The 14,857-nt window shown below is 33.6% G+C and overlaps 1 protein-coding gene across 5 annotated transcripts in view; it reads right to left on the reverse strand.

The window, feature by feature from the left end:
* Positions 1-14,857, reverse strand: part of PPP3CA (protein phosphatase 3 catalytic subunit alpha) — a 189,479-nt gene that overhangs the window by 54,641 nt on the left and 119,981 nt on the right. For all 5 annotated transcript variants that reach the window (XM_015828347.1, XM_015828332.1, XM_015828325.1 and 2 more), the window contains exons 4-6: positions 8,849-8,960; positions 6,783-6,928; positions 3,821-3,960 (exon numbers count right to left, since the gene is read on the reverse strand). In XM_015828347.1, the coding sequence (XP_015683833.1) occupies positions 3,821-3,960; positions 6,783-6,928; positions 8,849-8,960 (398 nt within the window). The remainder of the gene's footprint in view (positions 1-3,820; positions 3,961-6,782; positions 6,929-8,848; positions 8,961-14,857) is intronic.

The following is a 14,857-nucleotide window of genomic DNA, read 5'->3' on the forward strand; positions in this document are numbered from 1 at the left end:
TTATTAACTTTAATTCCTCTTATTACAGAAGATTCACGAATTTTAATCAACAAAATCTCCATTGTTAACACAAATAACAATGGAGATAAAGGACATCCTTGTCTAGTTCCTTTTTCAATTTTGAAAGTTTCTGTTACCCCCCCGTTAACTATAATCTGTGCTGTCTGCCGTTGGTAAATAGCCTTAAGAGCAGCAAAAACGTTTTCCCCAAAATTCATTTTATCTATAGCCTGCAACAAAAAACCCCAGTCCAGCAGCATCCTTTTTTTTGATATTGGACTATAAGTTGATCTCTTACAGTCCCTTGGCAGTGCTTTTCTTTTTTCTATCCCTGCTTGAAAATTGCATGCAGTATTTTAACAACGATGGCTTTACTGTTGTTAGGTTCATTTAGCTCTAGTTCAATGATCAACATTTTATGTATATCAATTTTGGAATTGTTTTGCACAATACTTTCCATATTGTTGTTTTTGTTGTTCTTATTATTGTTATTTATTAAATCAGAAACTGCTTGACCCAAATCGACTTTGGCTATTACATACATATTTTCTGGGATTTTTTTGTAGATCTTTTGTCTTCTTTGAATTTTCCCATGCCTGTTTCTGCAGATAGTTTCTGTATTTTTTTTTTTTTAAAAAAACCCTCACTCTCCTGCCCATTATATTGTCATCATCAGTTGTTTTCATTTTTTATTTGGAAATAACACCTTGTATGTTCTATCTCATCTCTAGAACCTTCTGAGCAAATTTTCCTCTGTTTTATTTTTTCTGCCTTTCTTCAGCTACTTCCAGTATATCAGTAAATAGATAGTTTGCTGTTTGGAATATTTTTGTTTGCTTTGTCTTTTATGATGTCATACATTTCAGGATATAGTTTCTCAGGAAGCCTATGTAATAAATATAATACACTAAAACAATTATTTATCTTCTCAGCATAACCCTATAGATTCTGTTAATCTTGGTTTGATCATTTAAGTTGTATATTTTCAAGGGTTAGGGTTAGGGTATAGATTAGAAATAATGCAGACTAGGTCTTGTTTCTTCTGAATGACTAGACCTACTCCATCTTTGTCTCCAGATTATATAGTCAATGTGATTTTGGGGAAAACAAACTGGTATGTCCATGTGTAGAGATATCTTTTTGTCAGATGGCTGACAAAGAACCAGGACCATGTATTAAGTTCCAGTTAAGCTGATTTATTCCTCATGCCTATACATAAGAATCTAGTCAATTAATGGTCAGCACTAAATTGGTGCTAGATAAGAGTTAACGGAATTCAAGAAGGGTTGGACCTGGACAGCTTGTTGGAATGCAATGACTAGGCTGATTTCTTGTTCGGCTCCACCCCCAGGCTCTGCCCCTCCTTCTCCTATACTTTTAGATGTATTTGCTATAAATACTAGATTTATAATCTTTCTATAATAACTCTATAAATCTGTTTCTTATTTAATATTAATTTTCATTCTATCTTTATGTTTATCTGGAATATGTTGATTTGCACTAAGATTTTTCTGCAGTCATGTCTCTGTCTTGTAGGAAATTATACAAATGGGTGTGTGAAATTGGCTGGCCACCCTATGTAATTTCTCTCTCCGCCAACTGTCAAGTAAAGGTATGACATGTTCTGCCTACTTATCCAGTTCCTCTGATTTCACATGCATTAGGTAGTAACTCCCTTGTACAGGAGAGTGTAATGGTGGGAAAGGAATCCAGGAGTTAAGATTATCCCGGACAGCCCATCATATGCTAACCTATAAGCAAGTATCCAAAATAACAAACTCATGTATACCGGATATAGAATGACAAACTAGTTTTGCTTACTAACCTAAACATCTTAACAATTCAGCCCCTATGTGGAAACCAGCAAGTTCCTTGAACTGTACAACAATTTGTAATTTAGAAAGTTCCTCACTGGTCTTCTGTGACGTTCTGCTTCTTTTCTTGGAAGGGAAATTCAGAAGAGTCTCTTATAATAACCAATTATTTCTTTATGAATTGAATACAGTGGAATCCCGAAACCATGTTTCATTATACTGCCTCTTCTCTATAGAAATTAAGAACAGGTACACTGCACCTCTTTTAATGGACTTTTCCAGGATGTATGGATCTTTTTTAATACTCAATTATTTCTAGCTGATCTGTACAAACCTACAGCTCTGGCAGTCGCCAAATTCTGCTTTGCTATCTTTAAGATAAAAAGCCAAATTCTGATCCATCAGGAGAACTATCTTGCCCCTGGATAAAAAAATTCTAATCCCTTCCTATTTATCACTTTTCTTTTAGTTGACTTTAAAAAATCACAAAGAAAACATTGTTATATAATATCCTCATTTCTGATTCAATGTTTGAGTGAGATTTTTAACACTTGTCTATCCACTGCATGTTGTGTGACTTGACGATTTTCTGGATCTGGTTTTTGCAGGTTTCACCCTTCATATCCATAGAGCATTGCTGAAGAACCATGGTGCTGAAGGTGCTTCCCCTCTCATCTTGAGGTTCCCATCTTTTCATATACTAAGGCCAAATTTTTACATTATTTAGAATGCCATTTTAGTTTTCAACTTTGGCATTCCTAGCTTTTACTATTAGTGAGTTGTCTTTTGGGGAGTTCTGATTACAAGCTGTTGCAAGCCTTATTAGACCTGTTTAATCTATTGTTGCAGCACAGATTGGATCCCTATGGCTTATTTCAGCTTCAAAGAGAACATTCTATCCTCCCTCCCTCCCCCCCCTCTCTGTGTGTGTGACAGAACAGTGACGTCTATTAATAATGATGCTCATCCATTTTTTCTATGATTTTCTTCTCTTACTGTAAGGTTTGATGATTCTGATGTGAATTGACCAACTCCATTTCATTTGACTTTACTAATAAACTAGAATGTCAATGTTCAAAGACAATAACAATTATATTTTGGTTCATGGTTGCCTTATCAAGAGCTGCATGCTCTTTCAGATTTAATCCAATCACAGCATGAGCAGAGGTAGTAGTTGTATTTGTCTTCTGCCTTTTTCAAAAGTTTTTAATACATTCTGATTTAAAAGACAAATTCCAATATCATGTGGACATTCTTTTGTTTCTTAATGTCCATTTGTTTTTCTTTCTATTTTATCTCCAGTGGGATTGTGTTTAGTCCATGGTCTATGACTGGCCTATCATGCAGGATCTTTAGAGCGTATAACCATCCCATCTGGCTTCTGACATGCATAGTCAATGGAGGAAGTCAGATATGCTTAAAAACTGCATGATTCACTTAATAACTGTGGCAAAAATATTTTAAAATGGAATGCAACTCGTTTAGCAACTGTATTGCTTAGCAATGGGAATTTTGGGCTCAATTGTGATTGTAAGTCAAGGACTACCTGTAATTGGGATCTGCAAGTTCCTACAACCCTGTTAGTTTTCAGCAGTGTTAGAGTAAAACTGAGGAAGCCTAAATTCAAACTAAACCAGAATGAAAGGTATACAGTAGAAAAACATTAATCTGTCTCCTTTGTTTTTCTCATTTATTCCTCTTATTGTATTGTATTCTATTCTTTACCCCTTTTTGATTTGTGCTTTTGCAAGATTCACATTAGATTCTGCTATAGTACAACTTGTTGTTTCACAATTCTTTTTGTTGAAATTTTCAAATGTGAGTCAATATGTTAAGATGAAATAAAATCTCAGAAGATATCCATCTTCTTAACAGGCCCCTCAAAATTAATTTTTAGCCAGCAATTATAATTTTTTATGGAGAAACCGAGATATATGTACATGCTCAAGAAACAATGATGGCTTACAAAACAGCAACTTATATATTAAAAAAGAAACCATTCTCACCTGTAGAAGTATGAACACCCTCTGACTGTGTTGTGAGTGAAATGTTCCTGAGTCTTCTCATTTCCAAAGTCCTCTAGTGGATCTGACCAGAGGATGTCACACATAGGTCCATATGCAGGTGGTTCCTTGAATCGATCTAACTGAGAGAAAGAGAATATAAAGAGAAAGGCTAAGGGCATGTCTGGATCAGAAGAAACAAAACAACTTTTGACTAGAATTATATTAGCATTTGTGCTGCCATCTTGAATTTATACAGTACCTATCTATCTTAACTACAATTGAATCTTAAAATCACAAGAAAGTGGTTGTAATAATATAGCTGTACAATGTTGTAGCAATTCATGATGGTACAACTTTTATGACATTATATATGTAGATGTTGATGAAGTTGACACAAATCTCTGGGGACTTGTATACTATAGTTTTTATATACTTCAGATATTGACCTCACAACATTACAATATTCTCTACATACAAAATTTTGAAGAAAAGCAACAAATTACAAAAATAAATGTTGAAGATATTCACATTAGACTGAATATTTAGACATAATGCTTCCCTGACAAAAGGATATGCAGTCCTATTACAAGAACAGCATGACAAAATATCACAGTTATATCATAATCTCAAAAAAACATATTAATTAGAGTACTCCCTGCAACTGTTGATGTATCAGCCTGTCAGTAAGTAGATAGCAGCACCTACACACAACACCATAGTCACCTAGCCATACGCTGCTTTATCCCATTACAAATAACATATTTGGAAAACCCTTGGTGAATAACATGTCACATACAATGTAAATTGTTCCATGAATTAAAATCCTTTGAATTTCTATTCCTAGGATACTGTAACGAACAGACCAACATAACCAGAATTTTCAGAAACTCAAATGGATTCATGCATTTTAACCACTATTTTTACTTCAGTTTTTATGCTGCTCTATTAAGGGTCTGAGCAGTTTATACCAACTAGTGGAATTAAAAGCAATAATCCATAAAACAGCAATTATTGTAACTCAATTCACCATCTTTTGCAGCAGATAATTTGTCATCCAACTGCAAATGCTGTCCCGAAAACCCATCATCTCTTTACAGTTTTTCCACATACAAATTAGGGAGGGACAGAGTGAATATCTGGAGCAAGCTGCTCCATACCAAGGGGCCAACAGTGAGATTTCTCTCCCTTGATGGTAGGATTCTCATTAAGCCTTTCCGTCTTACTAGACAATAAAGTTGCAATACAGAGAAGGTAGATTGAGAATACAGGACTGTGCCACCTCAGATTTTCATTTGGATGATCTTCCCCAACAGCTATATATAGCTCTTTAACAGCAGGGTGAAATTATGCCACTTCTCTTCCCATGACTGCCACTGGCCATTCAGACAGAAGTGATTCTCAATCCCTACAGATGGCTGAGAAGGCTTCATGGTGGATGGGACTGAAGTCTGCTGAGATATTCAGCAAGACCAGGAGGCCTGATTTCCTATGCTCCTATCAAAGGTCACATACAAGAGTAACCAATGTACGTTCCATCCATCCAGGCCATATTTAGGGCTAAATTCTGACTGATACTTAAATCACATTGACATAAAATGAAACAATTACAAGAACGCTGAAAAATCAACATTAAGCCAGTTTGCAGCTGTATTGACTGAGAAATTTGGACTCTGCATTGCAAATTCATCTTGGGGAATGTGGCATTTCTATTTGATAACTTACCTCCACATAAGCTTTCTATTCTTTCATTGATCAGGGGAAAGTATAGAGGAAATCAATTCCATCAACTGAATAACTCCCTAGGTACATATTAATAATAAAGCTCTTTAATTCTATTTAAACCAGAACAACATTTAAACACTGATGACTCACTATAAATAAAATCAGATCTGCTTGGCTTTAGCAACATAATGAAGAAATATTCTGTATAAAGAGGACATCCCTTGCTGAATGAAATTATGAAATTATTCTCAGTTTCCCCTCCACTTTAAATCCTTTGCGACTGCTAAGGTTGAGGTTTATCTTTTATGCACTTTACTTTTGCATCTTAGCATCTGACAGATGAGATAAGGTTGACAATATCCAAAGCAAATAATTGGGAAATTTTAAGATGCACATCTTCAATTACATATTTCATCCCCAGCTTTAGACTACTGTTGTGATGGAACAGCATGACTTTAATACGCCAAATGATATATTAAAAATGGAAGAGTTTTCAAAAGAATAAATAATTGCTAAAAGACAAAAAGGCCATTATCTGTAACTCCTAAAATTATTTTTAATAAATCTTGAAACCGGTTAAAATATAGTATAGAGCAGTGATGGCGATCCTTTTAGAGACCGAGTGCCCAAACTGCAACCCAAAACCCTGCATCGTCGGGTGCCGGGTGGATGTGGCCCATTGGGTGGGTGTGGCCCATATGGTGAGCGTGGCTGCGGTGGGATTAAAAAGTTCAATCAATTCCAACTTTGCAAGATCTTTTTTTTTCCTGCGAGAAGTTGAAATTGATTGATTGATTGATTGAACCTCTTTTTTTTTGTACACGTTGGCCTAAAGCGAAAATGTTTTATAAAAGCCAGCTGAAGGCCTAGGACTGAGGCGACAGCACGCATGCCCACAGAGAGGGCTCTGAGTGCCGCCTCTGGCACCCGTGCCTTAGGTTCGCCACCACGGGTATAGAGTATACTCTTATTAAGTTTACTTCATTGAGTCCTTGTTGCAAACTACCATTTAGGCTGTGATAATATAGTTACTTAGGAAAAAACTGAACTTTTAATGCAGAATCTAAAATTACATGGCATCCTTTTTAGTAATCTGTGTCAACTGAATGTGCTAAATTAGATCATAACATAGCAGGGTGCTGGAAACCTCTTTGGTAATAAACATTTTTACCCTGATCCAGAATAGCCACCCCAGGTGTATATACAAGCAGTATTTTGGATACTTGCTCTCCAAACTTACTTTTCTGATGTCATCTAAAGTATTGATCTCAGGGGACAGGCCACCATGCACACATAGAAACTGTTGGTTCATCAGAGCAGCCAAGGGAAGGCAGTCGAAGGCATCCATGCAGGCATCATATACACGTTCTGAATACTTTATTTTACCTTTTGTAATGGTAAAAGGAATAAAAAATGAAAATAAAGAAATACAAATAAATAAAAAGTTGGCCACGAATGTTGGTTTTGCTATCTACAGGTATCAGCTATGTTGTGATATTAGTATTAACAATGAGTCGATCTTATGACAATGACTATCTACATAAATAAAATAATTGAAATATTTTCTGTACAGGTAATCCTCAACTTACAACCACAATTGAGCCCAAAATTTCTGTGGCTAAGCGAAACAGTTGTTAAGTGAGTTTTGCCCCATTTTATGATCTTTCTTGCCACCGTTGTTAAGTTAGTAACACAGTTGTTAAGTGAATCTGGCTTCCCCATCGACTTTACTTGTCAAAAGGTCACAAAAAGTGAATACATGACTGTTGGACACTGCAATCATCACAAATATGAGCCAGTTGCCAAGGGGCTGAATTTTGATCATGTGACCATGGGGATGTTGCAATAGTTGGTCATAAATCACTTTTTTCAACACCATTTTGTAACTTTTAATAGTCACTAAAGGAACTGTTGTAATTTGAGGACTATCTGTATATGCAAACATTTCTTCTCAGTGTATATGAATTTAATGTCTTCCTTGATCTACTTTGGGTATCATATGGAATATGTTTTGTTCATGTGAAATATTTGTAGTTCATTTTGGTGACTTAATTGGGATAACTTGTTTGGGTTGTACATGATTTGTAGATCAATTGTAGATTTTATTCTTTTTATATTTAGCTATAGTGCATTTTCTGCTTGCCTATTAACTTTAATAAATTTCCAGTTTTTTAAAATAAATTTTGTTGAGTTAGTTTGAGTAACATAGTGTAAAAGCATAATAAATTAAATTTAAAATTATGTAGGAATAAGAATTCATTTCATACATTGTAAATAAATCTTAAAAATGTGTTAAAAGCTCCTACTAAAGGCTATTAATATTTTTTAGTCAATGCAAAAGTTTCTTTCCAAAAACTAAATTTCTTTCTATATTCCATTAAGCATTTTCCCATCCCGTTTAAGGGTAGGTCAGTTTCCGAAATCTCCCCTCTCTGCGTTTTTCTAATTATCTTGCACAATCACAGCAATAAATAAGTTAGAACATAAAATTAATATGAAATGCTAATTTACAAGTATGCATAGTAAAAAAGCAATAAATTATGACACAGTCAAGTAAATTAACAGACCTTTCATTCTCTGCTCATAAACTAAATACCACTGTACACATTTCCATAGGTCACAGATCCTCTAACCACAGCAGATTTTGATGCAACCATCAAATGAGACAGAAGCAAATAGGAAAAAAAAGGAGGTAGAAAACAGTAAAGATTAGAGTGGAAAACCAACTCTTCAATGTTCATTTCTTCAATTTGGGAGAGAAGTACAATTTAGGCTAAGGTCAAATGCATCCTTTCAACATTTACTAATTTCCATGACTGCAGTCCCCTCATCTTTTATTTGAGATCAATGAAATTGAAATATAACTGCTGTCCCATTTGTAATAAAAAAAACATTCTACTGCAGAGATATGTAAGCTGAATTTTAGTTTTAGGCTATTTTATAGATGTGTTTGGATAATGGTGGAAATAAGAACAAGTTGCTTTCAGAAACTCCATCCCTGTTCGCATTCCACCACTGGAAAACATAAATGGATACATTTCTGAAACTTTGTGCCCAAGGAATATGGAGCATAACTGAGTCAAAATAAACTCACAGAATTTTGATATAATTTCAAGAACTATAATCACATTGGAAGATCAAGGAATGAATGTTTTTAGATGGCAACTATCCATGAGCATTTTTGAAAAATCTAAATGCATGTTTTAAAAATGGTATTTAGTTTATTTGTTTTATTCCTGAATGAGATTTTTAACACTCTCTTAAAAAGGAACAGAATCAAAAGAAGACATTCTGAGTCATACTTACATTCTTGTTTAAATGTGAAGTACTCTGTTAAATGTCTACATTCATGATTCCCACGCAGTAAAAACAGTGTTTTGGGATAAAGAATTTTCAAGGCCCACAAATAAAGCACACACTGCAAAGGGGAAAAAGGTAGAAAGGTGATCAAGAATGAACATTCAAATTTGTTTTATACAGAATACATATGAAATATTAAATTAATCATGTTTTATGATATTTAGAAGCTTTTCTAGGCTTTTAGATACTATGCTCTTGTTCTATTTGCTTTAGCAAAGTCCAATACCTCATGAATTTTTAATATATTTACTAATGACAGACAAGCCATAATTCTTTCAGAATTGTTGTTTTCATACTGGAAAAATGATTGAACTTGGTAAATGTTATATCCATACACAAAGATCAGTTCAACTGGTAGGGATGACATTCACAGAGAAGAAGGGAACAAATACTCTTCTTCACAATAGTTGCTTTATTTAAGAAAACAGACAAACAAACAAACCTTAATATTTGCTACTTTCATGAATAACAGCCAAGCTATCTTTGTCATTAGCTTGCATTGCCTCCTAGGCAGGTGAGAATTTGACCAATGACTCCTTTGATCTAACTGCTTTGATAAGCTTATAGGAATTGCCATACACTAAATAAATAAGTAAATAGTTTATTGGAAACATCAGAGTTACTTTGGCAATTTCCTCCATTTGTTTCAGCTTATTGATATTATAGAGGACCTGGATTTTCAGTTTTCTTAAAGATTTACAGCTAGTTCACTTTCAGAGAGATAAACAGAATGGGTTTCTGTGTTTGAATAGGCTGGGTCATATCCCCTACAGAAATCCTACAAGATCAAATGGAGCTTAAACAAACAGAAAAGCTTAATCAAAGAGAATGGCTCATTTCAATTAAAAAGAACAAGAAAAATGACACTTTTGAAATAATGTTCTTGTAAACAACTCTAAAACAAATTTGGGATTATTTATTTAACTCCTTGAGAATAAATGTGGACAAATATATCCCACAAGCCCCTTTTGATAGATGATGCTTGTTAACACTTCTTTCAACAGTCATGTCAAGTTTAGAGAAATCTCAAGAAATAATGAAAATATCCAGTAATGCAATATTTTACACATTTTTACAAATATAAAAATGCTAACAAGAAAAGTGTGGAATTTTGTAAAGCAATTTTATTATTTTTGAGCATAATTTTAAAGCAGTACTAACTGCTATACATAGCTAATAACTGTACACAAAGTATCTGATATAGGTTCAGAGGAAAGATCAGCTTCTAACATAGTGAGAGGAATGATTAGGGCACTACAACGCTAAATCCTAGCTGTAGTATATTGACATATAGAAAAGTAGTCTTAAAAACATTGCTCTAAGAAGAATACTGGTAATGGCTTGGGAAAACTGATAATAAGGCAGAAGACAAAATCTTTTAATAAGATGCACATAAGAATCCAAATTAGATTGAGAAGCAAACAAGCTAAGGATTATTACACAACCATAATTCCATTCAAGTCCAGTTACACAAAGTATGCTTAATTTAGTGCTACAAACTGATCAGTGGTAGAAATTGCTGTACTGTATAACCCAAAGAATTTCCTAAGAATTCTTCTGAAGTATTAATAATAAAATAATAAAAGATGCTACTTGTGCATATCTGGGCTTATTTCTGTATCTATTACTTCCTATTTAACCCTATATATTTTACTCATATCAGAGGCTGTATGCGAGTTTTGCAACAAGATACTTCTAGAGGAAAAAATCAAGACTGCATAAACACAAGGTGCTAATGGCTAAGGATGCTGTTTTGAGAAGAGGAATGGAAAACCCGGAAGAAAGAGGCAATTACATGCTAAGGAAGAGGCTAGTCTAGCAAATAAGTAATTTTTCAGTGTGAAATGGGTGGCATATAAATTTAATCAATAAGTAACTTTAAAAAAAAAAAGGCATACATAAAAGGAAGACACTATTTAGCATCTCTCTTTTTGCAGGTCTACCTGTTAGCAAAATAGAAGAATGGGACATTGATAGACCATCTCCTCCCCAATTCAGTTGAATCCAATTGATTTAGTTATTAAATGTCAACAATATCAGATCTTGAAATTCTTGGTAGTTATAATCCATTAACTAATTAACTAACATAAAATCCAATACATGAAATCCAGTTTCTTACTTTCTATACACTTTCCCTCTAGGTGTATAAGAACCCATTACTCTTCCATATAAGCATACCATATATGGTATCAGCAACACTGCCATTTCCCAGAATGGAACAGAACCATCAAATGAACACAGAGAGGAAGCTGTCTTGTGCCATCCAGTTTGATATTTGATCTATACTTCACTTAGATGGACTATATCTTCTCATAACACACACTTTTATTCAGCAATGGAAAGTTGTACTTCTGCTCCATCTGGAAGATCATGGTCTGGCACAAGTTCTTCATTTACAACAGATGCTAAGCTGAAGATACTTAGCAATATGCAAATTAATATTTTAAAATATATTTCTTTTATTTTTAACAACAGAATGTGAAGCTTCATAATAAAACATCTAAAATCTGTCAACACACTGTTATGAGTGATTTACATAGGTCAGACTGGTCTTTCATTGTCTGCTTTTGGAAAGAATATGGATGGAAAATATGAATGAACCCCAAACCTGGAAGTTTTCATTATTTGAAATGCATTGTGAATGGTGCACAACAACAAGGATTATTCTTTAATGATGGGTAACTGGGATTTACATTCATGGATTGAGGGAATGTATTTGCTTTCTGCTTCTATCTAAACTTCCTTTAGAAGTTTATATAATAAATAAAAAGATTTATATATATATAATAAAAAGGCTGATCAATATTATTCTATGGATCAATATTTAATCTGTATTTTTATGTTTGTATTTCTTTGTTTTATCACTTTTTGTTTATTTTTGTATATCAAAACAAGAAAACTAAAGCAAAATAAAAAATGAAAAACCCAGCTCCAACCTCAAGAATCCCTTCTCTACCACAAAAGAAAATACAATAGCCATAATTTTGAGTTCAGAGGGAAAATAGCCTGTGGAGGTGTTAAAGGTGTTTTAAAATTATGGTCACACACATAAGTTGGGTTTATGCCTCTCCAAGATGAAGGATTATGAATCATTTCTTTTGGTTAGCAGACACCAGTTGTTATATTATAAGTTATGAGCTTTTTGTCATGGAAATCTGTAGTTTTCACCTTTCTATTTACAAGACTGCATAATGCAACAATCCAGCAAACATCTGGAAAGTTATAGGTCATTTTTCAAAAAGGCAGGATCACTCACCATCTACCCAACAAAATGGCTATCCCCCAGGCAAAGACTTAGAATATTATGAATCTATTTCCTTGTCAACCGCCCCCTCCCCCTTAACCCTATTGATTATGATTAGCTCCTGTAAAGATGACATTCTCAGGAGTACTTCCGGCTATAAGGCAAGAAATTGAATTTATGAATTGGAGAAGGCCTCTTCAAGAAAAATGTATATATAAAAAAATCAACAAATAGAAATGTGGTTTGCGGATCCCAGAACCACACCTTCTCAACCTAGCTGGCTTCTTTCCAGGCAAAATATGTTCCTTTTTAAAGACACGATACTCTCTGCCCCAAGCAATTGGGAAAAAGTAATGTGGATAAATCCCTTACCATTCTGACTTAGGATAATTGGAATTGAGATCCTATAGCATTTCAACTTACTGTATTTTAGAACCATAGCATTCTGGATTTCTTTTTCAAACTCAATTATACTTCGTGTCCCAGACAGATTTCACATGCTGGATATGATACTAAGATATGGGCTATCCTGAACCAAAAAATATGCTCTTGTTTTTCTCTTCTCTTCTCAGCCTCCCTGACTTCTAAACCCATTCATTTCTCATTAATGCACTGAATCATTTCCTAACATTCTTTAGTGGCAAGTTCTCTTTCTTTGTAGTGAGTGACAGCCTAAAATAGTGAAAGACTTTCATCTGGTTGTCTTTCCATTTTGAAGGGTGTTTTTTCTATTTCCTTTTGCCAATGACAAGGCTGCAACTCTTCTTTGTATTCTAGTTTATATATGTAACAAACTATAAATCATAACATTGATTTACCACAAATAGATGCCATGAAGCTTAATTAAAAAGTTGTGTCTTCTTTTAGGCTATAGAAAATGTGTGGGGGTTTTTTCCCCATATAATGATCACATGGTCCTATTACTAAACTTTTAACAAATATAAAATGTATGTGTAAAATGCAATCTGAAGTGCAATTACATTACGATGTAATAAGAGTTAACAAGTTTTTGGTATTTCATCTAAGATCAAGTCTAAACTCAATGATAGCATGGAGATACTACCTATTCCTTAAGTTTCAACAATACGCTCTTTTCTACTGGACTGATTCTAGGAGGGAATTATGGGAACTGAAAGCCAGAAGGCTATTCTGAACAATACTAGATATTATAAAACTGAAAGAATTTCTCTTTGACAAAGTATAGTGTTCTTTCTCTAATTAAAAAAAATTGAAATAATCTTCTATAACATTTTCTAACTGTTTATTCATCAATCCTAAAAGGAGAAATTATGGCTTCAATTGAATATTAAACTTCAAAATCTACTATATCAATGCATGTATTTTAATCCATTTTAATGTTTTTCACATGTCCACCTAGTATGATAAAATGCCGTTTCATTTTGTTCACATTTCCAGCATACATTCTAGATAATTTCTCTGACATCGCGTACCATTTTATAAAAATTCTTTTAATGATCATAACATAATGAAAATTTCAACCCTTTTAAAACCATTTTTCCCCACTGACCCACCTGCATATTATAATCAAAATAATTAGCTGACCTTTAACCTATTCTTCCTGCTTCAAGTGTCAACAAAAGTTGATACATTTTAGCAATTAAATGTTTATCATCAATACACAACAGTGCCTCAATTTATGTCTTTTTATACCAGGTCTTTTTATCCATTTTGAATCTTTCTGATAACTGTAAATGTCAAAGCTATTGACAATCATTCTTCTACTATTAGTCGCTCTCTCTATAGATTAATTTTATATTCCCTTTAAATATTTTCCAAAAATTCTTGGTATGTTAACAATTTGTTTGTCCTTGCCATATCTCTTATAGGCACTGTAATCCACAGAAATGTTTTCAGGCATAGCCTGGCTTTGTATCTTTTACATTTTCAATATGGCATATCTAATAAAATGATATTTAAAATACATATTAATTTTAACTTTATCATAACATATATCTATGCTATCCAAGCTTCAGGTCATGGTCATCTAACTCTAAAAGACCAAGAATGGGTTTCTCTGCTCAAACATCAAAATGCAAAATGCAGTTTGAAATCCAGTAAACCCAATCTTTCTTTTGCATCTTGTAGCGCATTATATTTAACTTGTGGGTTTTCCCCCCTTGCCATATAACTTTAGATATATCCTTTGCCATTGTTTGTACATCGCTTGTCAAAATAGAAACAGAAACATCATTCTAAGCAAAACATTAATTTTCACCGCAGAAGTTCTCCCTAACAGTGACAATTTTAATTTGTCCCATCTTCTTAATTTTATTCCCTTAACATACTTATTTTGAAATAACATACAATTCATATTCGTTATAATATCATTTTATTTTTTTTCCAATCTTAAATTCAGTTTTCTCCATCAGTTTTATTTGATCTTCTGATTTCATATTTTTCTTAGCATCTTCATTTTCTTAAACTTAAAACTTGTTAGGAATTTTCTATTCCTTCTATCAATTCTTCCAAAACTATTACCAGGTCATCTATGAATTCTTTTTTAAAGCTTAACTCCCACAATTTTCTCATCTTGTCTTATGTCTGTGTTCAATACAGATAGTCCTTGAATTATAACCACTCATTTAGTGACTGTTCAAAGTTACAACGTCACCCAAAAAAGTCACGTATGACTGTTTTTCACACTTATGACCATTGCAACATCCCCATGGTCACATGATCAAAAGCCAGAC

The sequence above is a fragment of the Protobothrops mucrosquamatus genome, unplaced genomic scaffold, assembly GCF_001527695.2.
Source record: "Protobothrops mucrosquamatus isolate PMUCROS unplaced genomic scaffold, P.Mucros_1.0 scaffold_224, whole genome shotgun sequence".
In the NCBI taxonomy this organism is placed as follows: Eukaryota; Metazoa; Chordata; class Lepidosauria; order Squamata; family Viperidae; genus Protobothrops; species Protobothrops mucrosquamatus.